The sequence below is a fragment of the Chrysochloris asiatica genome, unplaced genomic scaffold (assembly GCF_000296735.1).
Source record: "Chrysochloris asiatica unplaced genomic scaffold, ChrAsi1.0 scaffold00102, whole genome shotgun sequence".
Taxonomy (NCBI): Eukaryota; Metazoa; Chordata; class Mammalia; order Afrosoricida; family Chrysochloridae; genus Chrysochloris; species Chrysochloris asiatica.
The window spans coordinates 6687519-6708031 of record NW_006408620.1 but is presented as its reverse complement, the minus strand read 5'-3'; the positions used below and the strand labels follow the sequence as shown (position 1 = coordinate 6708031).

Genomic DNA, 20513 nt, shown 5'->3' with positions numbered 1-20513 from the left:
ATAGTCACCAGAATGGAGGTGCGCAGACAGCAAGGGACCAATGAACAGATACCAAAAGAAAAGAATGTCCACACCTTTATCTCAGCGGTTCTGCCAGGCGTCTGTGGCCGCTCTGATCCTTCCCCCGCTTGGTCTCACCCAAGATGGTGACTCTTGGAGCAGCTGAGCGTCCCGGACTAGAAAGCGATAGATTTCTTGCTTCTGCCACAAATTCCTCCTTCTCCACTTTTAACCATCACATCCTCCACCACCACCACCATATCCACCACTGTGTTTTTCATGTCCTGGTCCACCGCCACCAGAGCCCCCTCAACTACTACAACCAGGACCACCTCCATAGTGGCCACCATCACCTTCAAGTCCATTTATCTGCCATCACCTCCTCAGTAACTATCTCTGTGGCCACCACCTCTACCACCATAGTCTCCTCTTCTACCATAGTTCCCTCCACCACCTCCAAACTCCTCCATGACCCATAAAGTTGCCAGATGCACCTCCACGATCTCTCTGTTCTTCAGCATGCTGCATCTCTTGCTTAGAAAGGGCCCTTTTCACGTTATAATTTTTCCCATTAATAGTGTGGTATTTCTGAACAATATCAACTGCATCATACAAATCGTCTCTTGTTTCCATTCTGCCTGTTTTCCATAACTTCCTTGATTTCAATCTTGCCATACTTTAGTACTTTGATAAAAGATGGAGTTACATATAAGCAATTAACAAGGTTAGCATGAAAGGCCTGGGAGTTTTGTTCTGTTATCACAATGTTTGAGTGTCTGTCTTAACCTATTTTATTTACAAGGGCTTGTTGACATATAACTTTGAAAGAAAGAATGTTATTTGTGGACAGGTGGTTTTTTTGTTTTTGTTAGAGTGTATTTTTTTGTGTGGAAAACTGTTCATTTGAAAATTTAAAGGAAGTTGTTTATCCATGTGCCATCTGATGATTAACCTTCAGATAAAGATTTTACTGATCTAGTTTTGATAAAATTCAGCCAGTATAAAAAGACTATGCACTCTCTTAGAATTAAAAGTATAGCATCATTAAATCTTCACAAAAAGTCTTTTCTGCCTTACCGTGTATATTCTCAATAACAAACAATAAAATACATTTTTAAAAGGTTTTTTATTACTAAGCAAATAAAGTGAATAGATGCGCAATAAAGCAGTGCAGAATTTTGATAATTTCTGTGACTGAAAAGAAAAAAAAAAGCTTTAAGAGGAATTTCATGTGGGGAGATCATAAACTATTAAACACTGGGCACACGATGGACTTACAAGGATATATACTGCTTATTAGGTATGTTCTGACTTCATTCTACTCTTCAAACACAGTCCTCACTGTTCTAACCTGAAGTCCCATTTCTTACCATCCCCTTTATAAACGCTTGCCAGTTCTTTTCAAACCAGTCTCAACTTCATCTCCACTCCCTTTTGCTTCCTCCCTCCCACCCATTTTCCCTATTCCAAATCTGCTTTTCTCCTTTCACTGCTCCTTTTCTTCTCCCTCTGTCCCTCCTCCCTCCCCTCTTGCTCTGTATGATATACACTTGAAAGGATGCATTTTACTATATGTAGATTGTATCTCTATAATGAAGTTCATTTAAAAAAAAAACAAGCTTTTAAAGTATTTTTAGTATACACAAATAAATTTCTATGGCTAGCTATGTGTCCACATACACATAGACACACAGCAAAGGATCTTTTGTTTTGAAAACACCAAGTAACCATTGCATAGTTTGGAAGCTGTTTGTGAGAACCTCAAATATTTGTAAAACTGAGGGGAAAAACTTCTCCCAGCCCACAGTTTATACGTACTTTTCCTCCACCTTAACACAGATCTTATCAGAGATTTCAGCTACAGCCTACTTTAATTTTACTTTAAATTCCCAAGGTCTGTGTGTACCACATGATGTCCCACAGGATGCAAACCTCCTCTGTATTTGTGGGCAAACTCGTCAACCTAACAGGTTAGAACTCACCTCTGAAACCACTGAGGCTGGCTGCTTCTTCCATGTGAATTAGTTCCTCATTCCTAATGGCAAAACAACTAAGGATTTTCCTTAAGAGGGGATTTTCTTGTCACATTAAATTAGGAAAATTCTCAAACCTTTGAGTCATGAACGTTTATCAAACTGTATCATCTTTGCATTTCACAATTTTGTCACTTCAGTTCACATTTCATTACCACCTGAGACATTACTCCTTGCTTTAAGGCTATGAAATAGATTGGTGCAGATAAATTTTATCTCTTTAAAATCTTGTGTTCGCAGAAAGTCCAGTCTCCTCCCCGGAGTCACCTTCGAAAGCTGTTTTAAACTCAAAGGAGACAACTTCAGAGGCACAAATTGCAGCCCAGGTACTTGTATGAGCTGTGTTGTAAGGACAATCATTCCAAATTGAGTAATGAGTACTTGTTTGCTTTACTCTTGAAGAAACATTTGGGTCATACTACAGCTTCGAAAGCACTTTAATATGCTTTGAAAATGTGCTCTTGTAAGTCTGCCAGTCATGCAAAATCATCTGGTAGGTTTTTTCCAGAAGCTACAGAAAATAAAAGTAGAAAAATTGTTTTTCAATTGAAAAATTAGAAAAGCTTTTGAAGGATAATAAGCACTGCTGGTGAGGGTATTAAAAGAAGTGAGTTTTCTGATCCGTCAGTTTTTTCATGTCACTTAGCAGAACATTTGGGAGCATAGTTTGGAAGTGAAATGGAATATTTTTTTGGAATGTCTGGGACCTCACCCTTTCAGAATTAGAAGTGTACTAGGGTACAGAAATCTTAACTCCAGGGGAAACACGCTTAGAAAGATGGATCCAGTCTCACATAATTCTTTAAGAATTGTTGAGTTGAAATTCACATAGCATAAAAGTAACCATTTTAAAGTGACCAATTCAGTGGCATTTTAGTACATTCATATAGTTAGGCAATCACCACCCTATATAGTTCCAGAACATTTCCATCACTCTGGAGTAATACCCCTTACCCATTAAGTAATTTCTCCCCATTCCCCTCACTGTGGCCCCTGACAACATCCCATCCACATTCTCACTCTGGATTTATCTGATGTAGACATTTCATATGAATGTATCACTATAACTTCACTTAGCATAATGTGTAAGATTCATCCACACTGCAGCAATTGTCTGTACTTCATTCATTTTTATGCTGAATAATATTCCACTGTATGTATATACCACAATCTGTATCCGTTCATTCATTGATGAACACTTGTTGCTACTTTGACACAGTTATCATTGTATTCTGTCAACTTACAGGTACATGAGCACCTGATTTCAGGTCTTTGGGGTATATACCTAGGAGTGGAATTAAAGGAGTCAAATATATGGTAGTTCTATGTTTAACTTTTTGTGGGACCACTGAATGGCTTTCCAAGAAATTGAACCCGTTCTGTGTTCTAATAGTTTCTCCTCATCCTCATCAATATTTTTGACATATTTTTTATTATAGCCATTCTGAAGGTGTGAAGTGCTGCTTCCATGTGGTTTCGGTTTGCATTTGCCTAACCACTAATGAGTCCTGGTGTGGCGCTGCAGGTTAATTAATGCGCTGGGCTGCAGTATCAGTGGTTCAAACTCACCAGCCGCTCCTTAGAAACCCTATACAGGGTTGCTATGGGTCAGAACCGACTCGATGGCACTTAACAACAACAACAATAAGCATTGGACCACTAGGTCAGTTTGAACTTCAGGGTGGGCAATTCACACTCACCAGCTACTCCTCAGGAACTATGCAGGGTCACTATGAGTCAGAATTGACTCAGCGGCGCTTAACAACCACCACTAATAAAGGACTGCCTTGGTGTGGTTTTGATTTGCATTCGTCTAACCGCTAGTGAAGGAGCCCTGGCAGTACAGGGGTTATGGCTTCAGTTACCCACCAGCCACTTCCCTGGAGAATGATGTGGCAGTCTGCTTCCAGAAGATTGTTGTGAAGTGCTATCAAGTTGGTTCCGACCCATAGCAACCCTGTACAGGGTTTCCAAGGAACAGCTGGTGGGTTTGAACCACCGGCCTTGTGGTGAACTGTCCACTGGTTATTCTCCAGCACCATACCAGTAGTCTGTAAAAGTTACACACTTGGACACCCTGGGGGGCAGTCCTCCCCTGTCTCAGGGTTACTGTGAGTTGGCGTTGACTAAGTGGCAGACAACCACCAGCCACTGATGACATTGGGCATCTTTTGTGTATTTGTTGGCCACTCTCCTACCTTCTTTGGAAACCTCACATATTGCTGAAGCCTTCTGGTGTTCTTATTATTTCATCTTTGGATCAGGGGACGAGAACCAGTATCTACTTGTATAACTATAGATGACCACATTAAAATAGTCCCCATCAAACCAGCTGGCGAAACTTTGTTAACAAATGTGTTTTTAGGTTCCTGGGTCCTTTGAGCACCTGCCACCTCTCCCAGGACCATCACCACCACCACTACCTGAGCTGGTAGAGAAAATTCGAGACACCCTTCCTCCCCAGAAGCCTGAGCTCAAAGTGAAACGGGTGATGAAGCCCAGAGGCGTCGCCCTGACTTGGAATATCACCAAAATCAATCCCAAGTGTGCTCCTGTGGAAAGCTACCACCTCTTCCTCTGCCACGAGAGCCCAACGGATGAGCCGATTTGGAAGAAAATTGCAGAAATGAAAGCTCTACCGCTCCCAATGGCCTGTAGTGTATCTCAGTTTTTAGTCTCCAAAGTGAACTATTTTACTATCCAATCAAAAGATATTTTTGGGAGATATGGACCATTTTGTGATATAAAAGCTGTTCGTGGCTTCTCTGAAACCCTTACCTAGAAGAAAAGGTTTCAGTAATGATATATTGCAGTATAGCTCCCCCCACCCCATATTTGAGTTGCTCGTTTATACTGTTACTCCAAAACTATTTGTCACTTTAAAGGACCAGTTGAGATTGTGAGCCCTGTTGTGTATAGGGACAGCCCTCTTCCGTGTGTTGTAAGTGGCCTATCTTATAATTTCATGTCGTTCTGACTTACGTCCGTTACAAATTTCAATGACTATGTTTGAAAACATAGGCTCTAATGGACCCATGTGACTAAGCTAGGTTGGGACCAACAGCTTTGATGACTCTGGAGGATACAGGCAGCCACTACTAGTTCCTCTTTGGGGCTGTCAGCTTTGGATGGCTTGCCTGTGGCTGGCAGCGCTACTGAGGCTTTATGAATAAAAATACCTTCCCACTTTGTGTTCAAATTCTGAATGGGCTATGAAATTGTGCCCTTCCCCCACTCTTTTTGCTTTCTTTTGACTATGTCAGTCATATAGGGAAATAATCTGAAAGTTTTCCCAAAATCTGTTTATATACTTATGTGTAATAAAATGTACCAAATATTGTGTGCTGTGTACACAAAACATACAGTATCTCTTATTTTTAAAAAGCGTTATCCAACCCACTACTTTAGTTGAGGAAAATGGAGTTGCCCACTTTAGATTTAAGGGTTTTAATGTGCTATTTAAGGAGTGCTGGTAGCACAGTGGTTACAAATCGGGCTGCTAACCTCAAAGTCGGCAGTTCGAAACTACCAGCGGTTCAGCGGGAGAAAGATGAGGGGCTCTGCTCCCGTAAAGATTTACAGCCTCGGAAACCCCTGTGCAGGGTCACTACGAGTCTAGTCAGAACCAACTCCACAGTACTTAACAGCAACAATGTGCTGTTTCCCTAACACTACCCTTTACTTACTTCTTGGCTGACATCAGGATTCCGTACTTCCATCTATTGGTTCTATCTCTTGTGCAGGCTTCTATAGGGGGGCCAGAACAGATAGCCCCCAAAATTCTAAACATGAATAACCATAGATTTGCTAAGTTCCAGTCAGGGCACAACAGAGACGAAAGGTAGACAGCTAATAGTGCAACACCAAGAATAAGACTGAATGAGAGTCTGTCTGAGAGAGGGGTCTTCTCTCCTGTTATGTGGGGAAAGTTCAGGCTTCAGAGGCTCTGAAATTAAGATAGAAGGGGAAGAAAGAAAAAATTTTGAGTAAAATAACTAATGGTTTTCGTTGGCATTTTGTGAATACCTTAACATTTCATAAATAAAATGTATGGTTTTCGCCTCTCATATCTTTACTTTCTAAAGCACTATAATGGAGAGAGCCAGATTTAAAACCAAAATTGATGAGATCACTTTGTCCTCTGTGAGGTCTATTCAGAGGACAAGGAATTCTACTCTAAGTAGGTTAAGGTAGAGTAGACCACTCATAAAGCACATCTCCAAGGGGAAATACCAGAAATGAGATGTGTGTGCCTGTGTTCAGAGTGAAATACGCTCCCAGCCTCTCGATCATCTGAAATGTTGATAAATGCATGTGAGCTTTCAGAGTAACTGGACAAGGGAGACATCATCAAAGTGATGGCTCAGAAAGTATTGTTTCTTGCCTTTTGGAGGGGTGGCGCCAAGATTCTCAACTGTTAACATATCAGTGACACTGGAAGTGAACTAGCCTAAGGACAAGAATGATTCAGACTATGTACTATGTACAATTACATGGTATGGAGAACTTGCACTCACATAACACTACACTTGCAAGTACTTTATATGCTTTCATTGTTCACTGCCATTGAGTTGACTGTGACTCAGGTTGACCTTAAGTATGACAGGGATGATTGGCAGGTTTGAGTCCATCATTGATGTTGTGTCCATCCATCCAACTGAGGGTCCCCTTCTTTACGTACGCCATCTCCATGCATAATGTCCTTTTGTAATGATGTGCCCAAAATAAGTGAGTCGCCTTTGCGTCTAAAGAACATTCGGGTTGCACTTCTTCTAAGACTGATTAGTTCATTCTTTGGCAGTCTGTAGTTGTTAGGTGCTGTCGAGTCAGTTCCGACCCACAGTGACCCTGTGAACAACCGAACAAAACACTGCCCAGTCCTGTGTCATCCTCACAGGTGTTCCACTTGAGCCCATTGCTGCTGCCACGATATCAATCCATCTCATTGGGGGTCTTCCTCTTTTTTGGCTGGCCCTCCACTTTACCAAGCATAATGTCCTCCTCCAGGCACGGTCACCGTCCTGAGACCATGTCCATAGTATGAGCATGAGCAGCCCATAGTATATACTCATTCATCATTACCACTACAGTTTGAATGCATGCATTCTTTAGTCTTCTTTTTTGTTATTCAACTTTTGCATGTATATGAAGCAGTTGAAAATACCATGGCTTAGTCGTCACAGAGGCATCTTTTCTTGAAAATGGTCTTTGGCAGCAGATTTGCCCAATGTAATACATCATTTGATTCATTGATTACCTCCATGAACAAAGACTGCTGAGCCAAGTAGAATGAAATTTATTGACAGTTTCAGTTTCTTCCCCATTGACATGATGTTATCAGTCTAGTTGGGAGGATTTTTGTATTTTTCACCTTCAGGTGCAATGTACTGGAGATTTTACTCTTGAATATCACTAGTACTTAAAGCTGTCTTCATTTTCAGTAAGCAAGGTTGTGTCTTATGTGTGTTATATGTTAGTAAGTCTTCCTCTAGACCTGATGCTGTATTCTTTATATAGTCTGGTTTCTCAGATTATTTGTTCAGCATAAAGACTGAATAAGGTAAAGGATGCAGGCCTGCCACACAGCTTTTCCAGTTTGGGACCATTATTATCTCTTTATAGCTGCCTCTTGATCTAGACACAGGTTCTGCATGAGCACAATGAAGTATTCTGAAATTCCTGTTCTTTTACAATGCTATCTATAGTTTGCCATGATCCACACAGTTCAAAGCCTTCATGTAGTTGATACAATACACATAAACATCTTTTGGGGGTTCTCTCACTATAGCTAAGATCCATCTGAAAACAGCAATGAAATCCTCTGTTTCTTATCCTCTTCTAAATCCAGCTTGAATTTCTGGCAGTTTCCTGTCATTTGCCATACTATGGTGGATTGTGTGTTGCTGGGATGCTGGAAACTATGCCATAAGTATTTCAGATACCAGTAGGATCACCCATGATGGACAGATTTCAAGGTCGTAAAGCCTGGCCGTGTACTAAAAATGACCTAAAGAAAACCCTGTGGGTCACAACAGAAGGTACTTTAAGTGGGAGATGGGATGCCTCTGTTAAGCAACAGAACTGAACTCTGATGACCTAAATTGGATTATTAAGAAAAGGTATAAGGTGGTTAATGGAATCACCAGAAACACTCAAGCTTGGAGGCTTGGACAATAGGCATAAAAAGAGGGAGACTTTACCAACAACTCTGAGGTTTTGTTCTAGTAGAAAATGTCAATACTCTGTTAGGAGTAAAGCAAAGTGGTTTATTAAGGAATAGAGACGTTTGAAGCAGGAGAACACAGAGTGCTCTGATGTTCTGAAGAAGAGATGAGCCTTTTCCATAGAAAAGTAGAGAAGGGAGTCCTTGATCACAATCACAGGGCTCAGGGATTACATATGCTTGCAAGACAATAGCAAACTGCAATGGTGCACACTTAGCTAACCAATCCGCTAACTAAGACTTCCTGCAGCCAGCCCAGACTGACCCTGTGAAATAAGGACCTATGGGGTCTTCCCCTGGGGCATACTGCACAAGCATTCTTCCACCCTGGTCAACATGTACTTCACAAACCATATCCTTCCTTGCTTCCTCCATTGTTTGTAAGACATTTACAAGGTTCTGAATCATAGGCTCCATTCTTTAGAAGGCAGAAGAGAGGACTAACTAAAGTTTAAGTTAAAAACAAAAGGCTCCCTTATACAAATAATAAATAAGGGGGAATCGGATGCAGACCGTGCAGACCCGGTCAGGAGTTCAAGTCCCTGTGGGCCCAAGCGTTGCTGACCGTCCAAACCATAGGCTCTGAGGATCAGACTTTGGCCACCTAGCAGACATAGCAAAATGTCCCTTATCTGATTATTCAGTTATGCTGGTTAGTAATTCCATACATCAGCCCTGGATACTCACAGATAAATGTAAAAACCTTCCCTAAAAGCCGAGACTGTAAATTCCAAAAAGGCAAAGTTTTTCCCCCCCCAAAAACCGTTAGAGGATATAGAGAAACTCTGTTAACTGATGGTATGTGGAGGGGATTATAATCAATGTAATGAAACAAGGTATATGAATGTTTGAATGTGAAACCGATGATGTGCCCTGAAAACTTTCACTCAATCCACAATAAAAACCTTAAAAAAAAACAAAAAAAAAAACCTACAAAATTTAACAGCATTTCCAAATTATTACATTTTAGAAGTATTTTGCTCATATTGTACATATATTTGTGTCTCCAACAAAACTAAGCACAGAAAAAAAAAAAAAAAAGGCTCTGATTCAGACCAAGGTAATTCAACATCTATCTTGCCAAGCACCTCAGTTCTAGAATACTCTTTCACATTCTCCCCTTTTGATCAAGAGTCTTTGTAGAGATTCTTTGACCACTGTTAATTAAGAGTGCTTTCTTTTGCATATACTTCTAATTTGAGCTTTGGATGGCTGCTCATTGAGCTTTTGAGACCCCAGACACTACGTATTACTCTATTCTTCCTGTTAGTAAGTGCCATTGAATTGGTTCTACTCATAGTGACCCTGTATAGGGTTTTCAAGCTTATAAATCTTTGCAGGAGCAGAAAGCCTTGTCTTTCTCCTGCTTTCTCACTGACTTTGTGGTTCACATTCCAGTGCTTATATACTGCAGAGCCATTGTTCTCCAGTGAACAGTTACCATTCAGGTCAGTGGGCTCTGAAAACTGCTATAGTTTAGAATATTTTTCCTCTCTGATCCATTAATTGGGGTATGTGTGAAAGCACATTTGGAGGAACAAAGTAGTATGAAGAAAAGTCTAACTTAAGCTGTGAAATCGGTTTACTCTAAAGGTATTTGTTGTTGTTAGGTTCTGTTGCATCAGTTCTGACTCATAACACCATTGACATTATGAGTTATGGCCCATTACTGCAGCTACTGTGTCCATGTCAATCCATGTTCTAGTTTGTGCTGACCCTCTCCTTTACCAGAGATTGATCCCCCATCATGTCCAAAGTGCATGAGATGAACTCTCACCATCCTTACTTCTAACCAACCTTGTGGCTGTAGTTCTTCCAAGAAAGATTAGTTTATTCTTTTTTAAAAAACAAAACAAAAACTTTTTAACATGAATTGAATGAAGGTGTACACACAAGATCATCAGTTTTACATTCAATAAGGCATACATTTTATGTTCTCTCAATGATTACACTCCCCTCCATGCAACAACAGCTCTCCCACTTCCTCCCTGGAGTTCCTTTTTCCATTCCACCCACCTTCCCATCCCTTCTCAACTTTGTCCAGAGGTAAATGCTGCCCGTTTGATTTTGAATGATTAACCATTCCATGGTGTGCAGTCCTTACCTTACTGGTGGTGTCGTTCCCACTATATACTTAACTACTGTTTAGCTGCAAATTGGACCACAAAGGAAATTTCCTTTCTATATTCAATACATAAGAGTGAAATTTAGTATAATTTATTATTGATGGAAAAGTTTTAGGGATGGCCTAAGGGTCGCTATGGGTCGGACCCGACTCGATGGCACTTAACAACAACAACAACAAAGCAATCTTTTGCCTATTGCTTCTTGTTCTTAAATGCTGTCAAGTCAGTTGTGACCCTGTATAGGGTTTCCTAGGAGCAGCTGGTGAGCTTGAACTGCCAACCTTGCATGCAGTTCAAACGGCTTTGCAGTCTGGCACATTAACCCACAGCACCACACCAGCTTAGACATCCTCAAATAAGGTAACAGCTATCTTATCCATATTTAAAGCAAAACTGTTTTTAGAATCATTCCAGTCATGTTCTAACCATAACTGGGCTAGATAACACGTGGGCTAGTTTATGTCAGTCCAGAAGCCCTGTTATGGAAGCTACAGGACAAGCATTTGACTGCAAGGTCAGTTTGAACTGTAAGGTCAGTGGTGCAAACTTGCCAGCGCCTCCTCAGAAACCCTATGAAAGGTCGCTATGGGTAAGAACCAACTCAATGGCACTTAACAACAACAACAGTAACTCAGGTTGATAGGCTTTAATAAGGATTTTACACTCGTCAAATTTGTAGTAGTCCTTGTGTAATTTTGGGAAATTCCTCATACTAAGCAATTCTGTGTGAGTCCAAGGAACAAAGTATTTACCAGGACCATTGGGTATTTCCCTGGTGCTCTTCTTGGAGTTGGTAGGAAACAGTTTAAAGGGCATTTTGGGAATGTGTTTTCCCATTAGGTTCTTTAGGAAAAAAAGGAAGTCCGACGGAATAGCAATAAAATACGAAGCTAAAGTATGGTAAAACAGAGAGTCCACAAAGGAGCAGAAGGCATAGAATAGCAGAAGTATGTGAGGCAGAGAAGTCTACTTTTCTAAACAAAATTAGAAATTGCAGCATTTTCTTATTTTGTTTGGTTAACTTAGAAACTTTTTACTGCAGAGAAGTTTGAGCTCATTGCTGTTGTCACAGTACCAATCCAGCTCATTGGGGGTCTTCCTCTTTTTCTTTGATCCTCCACTTTACCAAGCACTGTGTCCTTCCCCGGGGACTGATCCCTCCTGATAATTTGTCCAAAGAATAAGAGACAAAGAGCATTCTGGTTGTACTTCTTCCAACAAAGATGTGTTTGTTTTTCTGGCAGTCCATGATCCTTTTAATAATCTTCTCCAACACCATAACTCAAATGCGTCACTTCTTCTGTGGTCTTCCTTTTTCACTGTCCAACTTTCATATGCATATGAGGCTACTGAAAATATTATGGTTTGGGTCTGGTACACTTCAGTCCTCAAACTGACATCTTTGCTCTTTTAACACTTTAAATAGGTCTTACACAGCAGGCTTGCCGAATACAATACCTCCTTTGATTTCTTGACTGCTGCTTCCATGAGTGTTGATGGTTGATCCAAGCAAAATGAAGTCTTTGACAACTTCCAAGTTGCTGCGTGGTTAAGTGCCATCAAGTCAATTCTGACTGACAGGTTTCTGAGGCTGTGAATCTTTACAGAAGCAGAAAGCCTCATCTTTCTCCCTTGGAGCAGCTGGTGGGTTCAAACCTCTGACCTTGTGATTCGCAGCCCAGTGCTTATCCTACAAAACCACAGCACTTCCACTAGAAGTTTCTGTTGTTAAGTGTCCTTGAGTTGATTTAGACTCATAACGATCCTATATAGGGTTTCCAAAGAGCAGATGGTGAATATGAACCGCTGACCTTGCGGTTCAAACTGACTTTGCAATCCAGTAGGTAACCCATTGATATTGTTTAGTCCAGGAGGAGCCTTTTTTCCCAATTTATTTAGAAGAAAAATAAGGTTAGGCAATTCAAAGACTCTGTAAAGTAGCCACATATTTTACAGAGTGTTTTGGGTAAGGTTATACCAGACAGGTAGTTAGTTAGACGTAGGTAGCAGAACCCTCGTGCTTGTCCATGTTAGAGGCAGGAGTCCCAGAAGGAAACTCTGCACTACCTCTGGATGGTGTTTCTCATTTTCAAAGTTAGTACACTAACCAAAAGTTCACAACTGTTCCCAGAGCCAGGCAAACACCTAGTGGGCTGTTTACCATGGATTTACACAATGTTCTACTTAAACCAATATGTACCTGAGGTGCTCAGGCATTGTCTTGTGGCTGGCAGGCAGGCTTATACTTGTGGCCCATTCTCTGAACTGGCTTATCCTGTCACGGGAGACTTTTAGATGGTGGTGAGCACTGTGTGGGCTTTTAAATTGTCCCTTTCTCACAGAAACTGTGGCTTGAAAGGTTCTGGGATTTCTTCACTATGACTGTTACTGGAGACGCTCTGAAGGAATTGGCCACACCATGCAGGTTATAACAAAGGAAGGACTTTTATTGTACCGCACATGGCTCACCAGATTCTTATCCAGAGACTGAGCCCTGTTTATAGGAAGGACCCTTGTCTATATAGTGTTTGGGTCTTTGGAGCATTACAAAGTGAGCCAAGGGAGGTGTGTACAGCTGGCATTTGCTACTTCATACAGTGGGGGAGGGAGCAGTGAGCAAGCAGGCTGGGTATTCACAGAAGCAGAAGCAAGGAAGTTTTCATCGGGGGGCTTTGTTATCTTCTCGGAGATGAGTCTGTACCAGGAGAAGTTTAGCTGGGATAATCACGTGGGGGCTGAGGTGGTTTGTTGCTGAGTTCCTGGAATGTGGACCCTGACCTTGGAATGAGATATGTACTCTGGGGGTAAGGGTGGGCACGCTCAATGCCTGTTTCCACCTGCCTGCCTGCCTCCCTCATGACCAGATAACTAAAAAGGGATTCTCAAAATCCTGTAAAACAAACCTGCTAAGACAGATACTCAATAAAGCTTGAAGAACTAAAATGCAAACACAACAGAACTTGAATTCAAGAGATACTGTTTTAAGTTGACAGAAACTCTTGAAAGTGTGCAGAGCATTAAGCCTACCTACTGCTCTTCACTCACACGGAAGTTCAGGTCCTCTAGGCCTCAGGAGTTTCTGTAGGTGGTATCCCTTCAAATCCCACAATTCGGACACCAGAAATGGCATAGTAGAAATGTTCAATACTCTGTTCCCTAACAAATAAAGCAAAGAGGTATATTGAAGAATAGATCCAGTTCCAGTCAGAGAGACACAGTATCCACAGAATGAAATGAAATGCTGCAACAGTCTAAAGGAGAGTGAGCCTTTATACAGAGACAGCGGAGAATGTGACCACAATCACTGGGTCCAGGGATTACATATAGTTAGTTGAAATGTTGTGAGGTCAGCTAATCCACCCTCAAACAGACTCCCTGGAACCAACACAGCAGAGTCATCTGAACTATCTACGTAAGCATTCTTCTCAGGACAGGCACTGTGTCAGCACTCTCCCAAGACCACCCTGGGAAACATTTCTCCACCAGCCACATCCTTGCCTCCTACACTGTTTGCAAGAAATTCACAAGGCTCCAACTCTCAGACTCCATTCTCAAAAGAGGACAAACTATAAAGTTCAACTTAAAAGAAATGGAGCCCTGATTCAAAGCTAGGTTAATCATGTTCAGTTATGCCTACCACTCCAGTGTTAGGTTTCTCTCACAGTTTCATCAGTATCACATGCAAGTATAATTTTGCTGAAGATAATTCACAAACGGTTGCAGCAGCGCATCAATAGGGAGGTGCCAGAAATTCCAGCCAGATTCAGAAGGGGACATGGAACAAGGTATATCTTTGAGGAAAGCAGAGACTGCCAGAAGGATGCTGGAGGAAGGATTGGAGGAAGACTCACCAACAACCTGTGATCAGCAGCTGATGCAACTTCGAAGAGCTTACTAATGAAGATCAAAGACTACAGCAGTCCTTATGGACTGCATCTTAATGTGAAAAAACAAAACCCCTCGCATTGGACCAATCAATAGCATCATGATAAGCGGAGAAAAGATTCAAGTTGTCAAACTTTCATTTTACGCTCTCTCATCCGGTCCCTGGCATGCCAGGAAAGGGCGATGGTGCAACCATGGCCAAGTCCAAGAGCCATATCATGCACTTCCAGTTCTGAAAATGGCACAGAGATGACATCAAGAAACCCCCATCACAACTATATGAATCTCTTAAGGGGGTGGATCCCAAGTTCCTGAGGAATATGTTTTGCCAAGAAGCACAAAAAGGGTCTGAAGAAGATGGAGGCCAATAGTGACAAGGCCATGGATGCATGGGTCAAGGACATCAAGGCTCTCACAAAGCCCAAGGAGGTCAAGCCTAAGGTTCCAAGGGGTGTCGACGACAAGCTCAGTTGACTGGCCTACATTGCCCATTCCAAGCTGAGGAAGTGTGTTCCAGCACGTATTCCAAGGGTCTGAGGCTCTGTTGGCCGGAGTCCAAGGTCAGTGCTCCAAGTAAGGCTAAAGCTCTAAACAAGGCCTCAACTCAAACTCTGACTCCAAGTCAGGCTCCCAAAGGTGTCAGGGGTCCCACAAAGATGGAGTAGAGTTCACCATCTGAGGACAGGGGGACTAATGTGACCCTTTGGGCTGCCTTCTGTATGGAGCTGGCGTCTTTCTGTGCTATTTTGTACAAATAAACTTAAGGCAGGAGCTGCAGAAAAAAAACCAAATTCATTTTACTTGGATCCAGAGTCAACACTCAAGAAAGAAGCTGTCACGAAATCATACGACGCGTTGCATCAGGCAAATCTGTTGCAGAAGACCTCTTTAAAGTGTTAAAGAGCAAAATGTCACATTGAGGACTAAGGTACACCTGACCTAAGTCATGGTATTTTCAGTTGCTTCAGATGCATACAAAAGTTAGACAATTAGTAAGGTAGACCTTAGAAGAATCAATGCATTTGAATTACGATGTTGGTGAAGAAGATGGAAAATACCATGAACTGCCCAAAGAACAAACACATCAGTGTTGGAAGAAGTGCGGTCCAAATGCTTCTTGGAACTGAGGATGGCAAGCCTTCATCTCACATACTTTGCACATGTTGTCAGGAGAGACCAATCCCTGGAAAAGAACATCATGCTTGGTACAGTAGAGGGTCAGCAAAACAGAGGAAAACCCCTAAAAGATACATTGACACAGTGGCTGTAACAATGGGCCCAAACGTGTCAACAATTGTGAGGAGGGGCAGGACCGGGCAGTGTTTTGTTATGTTGTGTACAGGGACACTGTGGGCTGGAATGGACTCAATGACACCTAACAACAATAATAGGAAAATTTTAACGCCTCTTCCTTTCTCACTGTCTTTCTCTACCCTTTTTCTTCTTTTCTCCCTTCTCTCCTTGCTCTCTTTATTTAACTGTTTATTCTGTTCGAGACTAAATACAGAGGCACTGTAAGAAAATGTTTGAAAGCAAAACTAAAACAACATAAAACCTTTGCTGGGAATGGAGGAATTAGAAATGCGGCACTGTGGGATAATGCACTGGACCGCAAGGTCAGTTTGAACGACAAGGTCAGCGGTTCAAATTCACCAGCCGCACCTTGGAAACCCTATACAGGCATACAGAACTAACTCCACAGCACTTAAACCAACAACAAACGTGCAGGGTAACTGCTCATTTTCTGGGACAAGAGGGTTAACAGGAGATAGCATAGCACCCAGATATGACCACGGAGGCAGAAGCAAATTCTTCCTAGAAACTCACATTATCAGGGGACTTCAAAAAGTTCATGGAAAATTTTCACTGTCTTTTCATACCGTTCTTCCATGAATATTTTGAAACCCCTGCATATGTGAAGGCATCCCTAATGTAAAATGATCAAACCACAGTAATAGGCCAGTGTGACAAATTCTACCCCTAAAAGATACGAATGAGCAATTGGGACATGTGGCCACTAGATGGCAATAGTGCATCTCCATATTTCTGAAATTGAACTTAAACCTGAGGATTTTATCCTTTTCCGTATTGAAACCAATTGATGTACTTGTTGCTGTTGAGTGTCGTCATATTTAAGCATGAAATAACATTTTAAATATGGTTCCAATAAAGCAATGCTTTTAGCTAAAACCTAGCTGTGTTGTGGCACTGTAGGATAAGCACTGGACTGCTAACTGAAAATTGGCAGTTCAAACCCACCAGCTGCTCCTTGGAAACCCTGTGTTGCTGCTAAGCACCATTGAGTCGGTTCTGACTCATAGCGACCCTGTATAGGGTTTCCAAGGAGCAGCTGATAGGTTTGAACTGCTAACTTTGCAGTTTGCAGTCCAGTGCTGATCCCACTGCACCACCTCAGGAATCCTTGGAAACCCTATACAGGGTCACTATGAGTTGGAGCCGACTTGACGGCACTTAACAACAACAACATCAGTTGTAATGTGGTCCCTTCTCAACTAATTTTGATTCTTAACATGATTCACATATCGTCACTGGAACTGCCTTAGATCCCCATCACCTTTTCTCAATTTAGAGTCAAGAGCTCATCCCCTGGCTGTGTTCTTCATTCCAGAGCTTCACATTTACTTCAGAACAAAGCCTTTTCAGGTGCATTTTATCTTCAGGTGGAACACTCGCTCCTCTTTTCACTGTTCTTCCATTCTTTGATCAAATTGGAATCGAATGTTAGAGAAAAAACAATTAGCTTAAGCTGAAAACCCCAACCCAAGTGGGAATAGATTTCAATCTAAGCCAGGCTAGGAGCAATTTAGTCTGCATTGTCAGTGGTGAAAATGCAAAGTTTTTTTGGTGGAATTCAAGTTGAATATAGCAAAATGAATCACATGAGACTCATATGTCTCCCCTACACCACCTCTTTCCCTCTCTCTGTGAAAAATAAAAATAGAATAGTTTCCAGAATACTGCAGCGATCTACAAAGCTAAAGAATTGGACCCTGCCATCTAAAGTGAAACTTTTAGGTTTCTCCCTGTGTGAAGGAAAGAAGCATGATGAAAATTGAGGACACTTGGAATCAATCAGTCCAGTGGACTCGGAGACTACATGAATATCCCCTTCCACAGTCCTGAGACTAGAACTAGATGGTCTTAAAGGGATCGCATTAGAAGGTCCTGGATAGAGTTGGAGAAAATGTGGAACAAAACTCAAAATTATAAAACAAGACCGGGCTTATAAGGGAATAATTATAAAAAATAAACTGGGCTTACTGGTCAGAAAGAGACTGAAGGAACCCAAGACTATGGCCCTTGGTCACCTTTCAGATTTGAAACTGAACCCCATCTTGTGACTCAATTTCCAGCCAAGTGTACAGGGGGACAACAACACTGGTGAGGTATGCTCACTGTGGAATGGTCAGCTATGCAAGATGAAAAGGGCAGCACTTACCTAAGGACAGTGTTTAGAAGGGTGGGATGGAGGGCAGCATGGAAGCAAGAACCCCAGGGAGGAAGAGGGATAACTGATGTTAATGGAGGGGACTGCAGTCATTGAAATGAAACAGAGTATGATTTGTGGGCTATAAAACAGATGATCGGCTCCATAAACCTTCACTCAGCTCACAATAAAGTGTTTTCAAAAATAAATAAAGGAATGGATGCCGAGAGTTGTCAAGTGGATCAGAAAGACTTCAGCAGGGAGTAACATATTTGAAGACCATGGGACGGCCGTACCATCTAGGCATAGGTTAGAGAAGAGTCCGAAATGAGCAAAGGAAGAAACAAAGGCGCAGAGGCTGATGGGTAACCCGAGAGGCTTCAGCTGCTAGAGGGAATTAACTCCCCCCCCCCTGGGTTTGCGTCTTTTCACCAGAGAGTCTAGGAGAGTGAAAGTGATTCAACTGGCTTGGGACCCAAACCACAAAACACACACATATCTTGAGTGACTTCAGTGGGACAGACACCTCTCCAAAAGGTATGTGGGATGTTGTTACAAAGGAGGGGGACTGGGTCCTAGCTGGCCCAAGAGCTTTTATTTTTTTTAATTTTTAAAAATGTTTTATTGTGAATTACATGATAGTTTACATGGGAGAACATAGTTTTACATTTATTCTATCTTATATTGTTTCATTTCCATGGTTATAATCCCCTCCATGCATCATCAACCAACCAAAGGGTATACACTACAAGCCTGTCCCCACTCCGCCCCCCAAGTCTTCAGCACACAGTCGCTCTCCCTCTCTGTATCTAAAGTCCCCAGCTGCTCCATCGCTTCACGTCATCGTCTCTGCCTCCATCTTAGGTAAAAAAATAATTTTGCTGTACTTAAAAAACAGACTTAACTATTCAATGTCATGTTGACAAGAAATCAGAAAAACTGGGATTTTAAATCAGAATGTATGGAAACGGGCATATAAGTTATTCACAATTTATGAATAGTGCAGTCATGCTTTCTTCAAACCTCTATGCTGTCAGTGTTTGGCCTGTTGTCTGTTGTTGGGTGCTGTCCAGTCAGTTCCAACTCCTAATGATCCTATGTATGACAGAACAAAATACTGGCCCATCCTGTGTCACCCTTACATCCTGTGTTTGAGCCCCTTATAGCCATTGTGTCAGTACATCTGAGTGAGGGTCTTCCTCTTTTTTGGTGATTCTCTGCTTTACCAAGCCTGATGTCCTTCTCCAGAGATTGTTCCTTCCTACTACCATCCAAAGCACATGAGAGGGAATCTTGCCATCCTTAATTCAAGGAGCATTTTGACTTTATTTCATACAAGACCGATTTGGTCATGGTATATTTAACCAGTCTTCATCAACACCGTAATTAAAATGCATCAATTCTTCTTTGGTCTTCATTATTCTTTCTCCAGCTTTCTCATGCTCACGATTCCATTGAAAATACCATAGTTTGGCTCAGGCACACCTTAAGTCTTCAAAGTGACATCTTTGCTTTTTAACACTTCAAAGGGAATTTTTGCAGCATGTTTACTTGATGCAACACATCATTTGATTTACTGACTGCCGTTTCCATAGCCATTGATTGTGGATCCAAGTAAAATGAAATCTTGGACAATTTCAATCTTTTCTCCACTTACTTTGTTGTTTATTGGTCCAGTTTTGAGGATTTTTGTTTTCTTTGTGTTGAGCTGCTACTCATATGAAAGTCTATATTGTTGGATCCCACATCAGTAAGGACTTCAAGTCCTCTTCACTTTCAGCAATCATGTTTGTGTCATTTGCATGCTGCAGGTTGTTAATGAGCCTTTCTCCAATCCTGATGCTATATTCTTCATATAGTCTAGCTTCTTAAGATTATTTGCTCAGCATCCAGACTGAATAAATATGGTAAAGGATGCAAACCTAGCACATACCTTTCCTGATCTTAAACCACACAGTAAGCCCTTTTACTGTTCAAATTACTGTATCTTTGTCTATGTTTAGGTTCCACATGAATGCAATTAGGTGTTCTGGAATTTCCATTCTTCACAATAGTATTCATAATTTGTTAGGATCCACACAGTCGAATGTTTTTGCTTAGCAATGAAACACAGGTTAACATCTTTCAGGTAAACACTGGTTAACATCTTTGCTTTCAGCCAAGATCCAGCTGACATCAGCAATTAAATTCCTTGTTCCACAATCTTCTGAATCCAACTTGGATTTCTGGTAGTTCCCTCTATGCCAAGAGCTTTTAATTTATCACTTTTGGTTAGACCTCAGAACTATTGTAGGTTTGGTTCCGGACTCCCACAAAACACAAATGTTTTGGTTTTTCAGTGCATATGAAAGTGATGTTTACATTATATTGTAGTCTGTTGAGTGTACAATGATGCTGACATTTGAAATAGTGTGAGAATGTCCACCAGGTGACAGAGACACATAAAGTGAGCTTATGTCATTGGGGAAAAAATGACGCTTATAGACTTTGTTCCACGCAAGGTCCTACAAATTCTTCAATTTTGTAGAAAAAACTCAAAATATCGGCAAAGTGTAATCAAGTGAATAGGACACGGTATGCCTGTATGTGACCATATGTTGTTGTTAGGTGCCATCGAGTCGGCACCGACTCATGTGACCATATGGAAGCCAGGTTATTGCATTTTCAAACCACCTCTGAGGCGACAGCTAACCAAGAAACGGGTTCGCGTTGTAAATTTGGGCTGTTGGGCCTAGTTTATAGAGTCTGGAGTCCTGGTGTGCCATTGTGGGGTCAACACTAGACTGCTAGCCACAAGG

General features: G+C 41.5%; 1 protein-coding gene across 1 annotated transcript in view; it reads left to right on the top strand.

The window, feature by feature from the left end:
* ATF7IP2 (activating transcription factor 7 interacting protein 2) overlaps positions 1-4815 on the top strand; it is a 54481-nt gene extending 49666 nt beyond the window's left edge. The window contains exons 9-10 of the mRNA XM_006867219.1: positions 2274-2359; positions 4399-4815. Coding sequence (XP_006867281.1) covers positions 2274-2359; positions 4399-4815 — 503 coding nt within the window. The remainder of the gene's footprint in view (positions 1-2273; positions 2360-4398) is intronic.
* The last annotated feature ends 15698 nt before the right edge of the window (positions 4816-20513 follow it).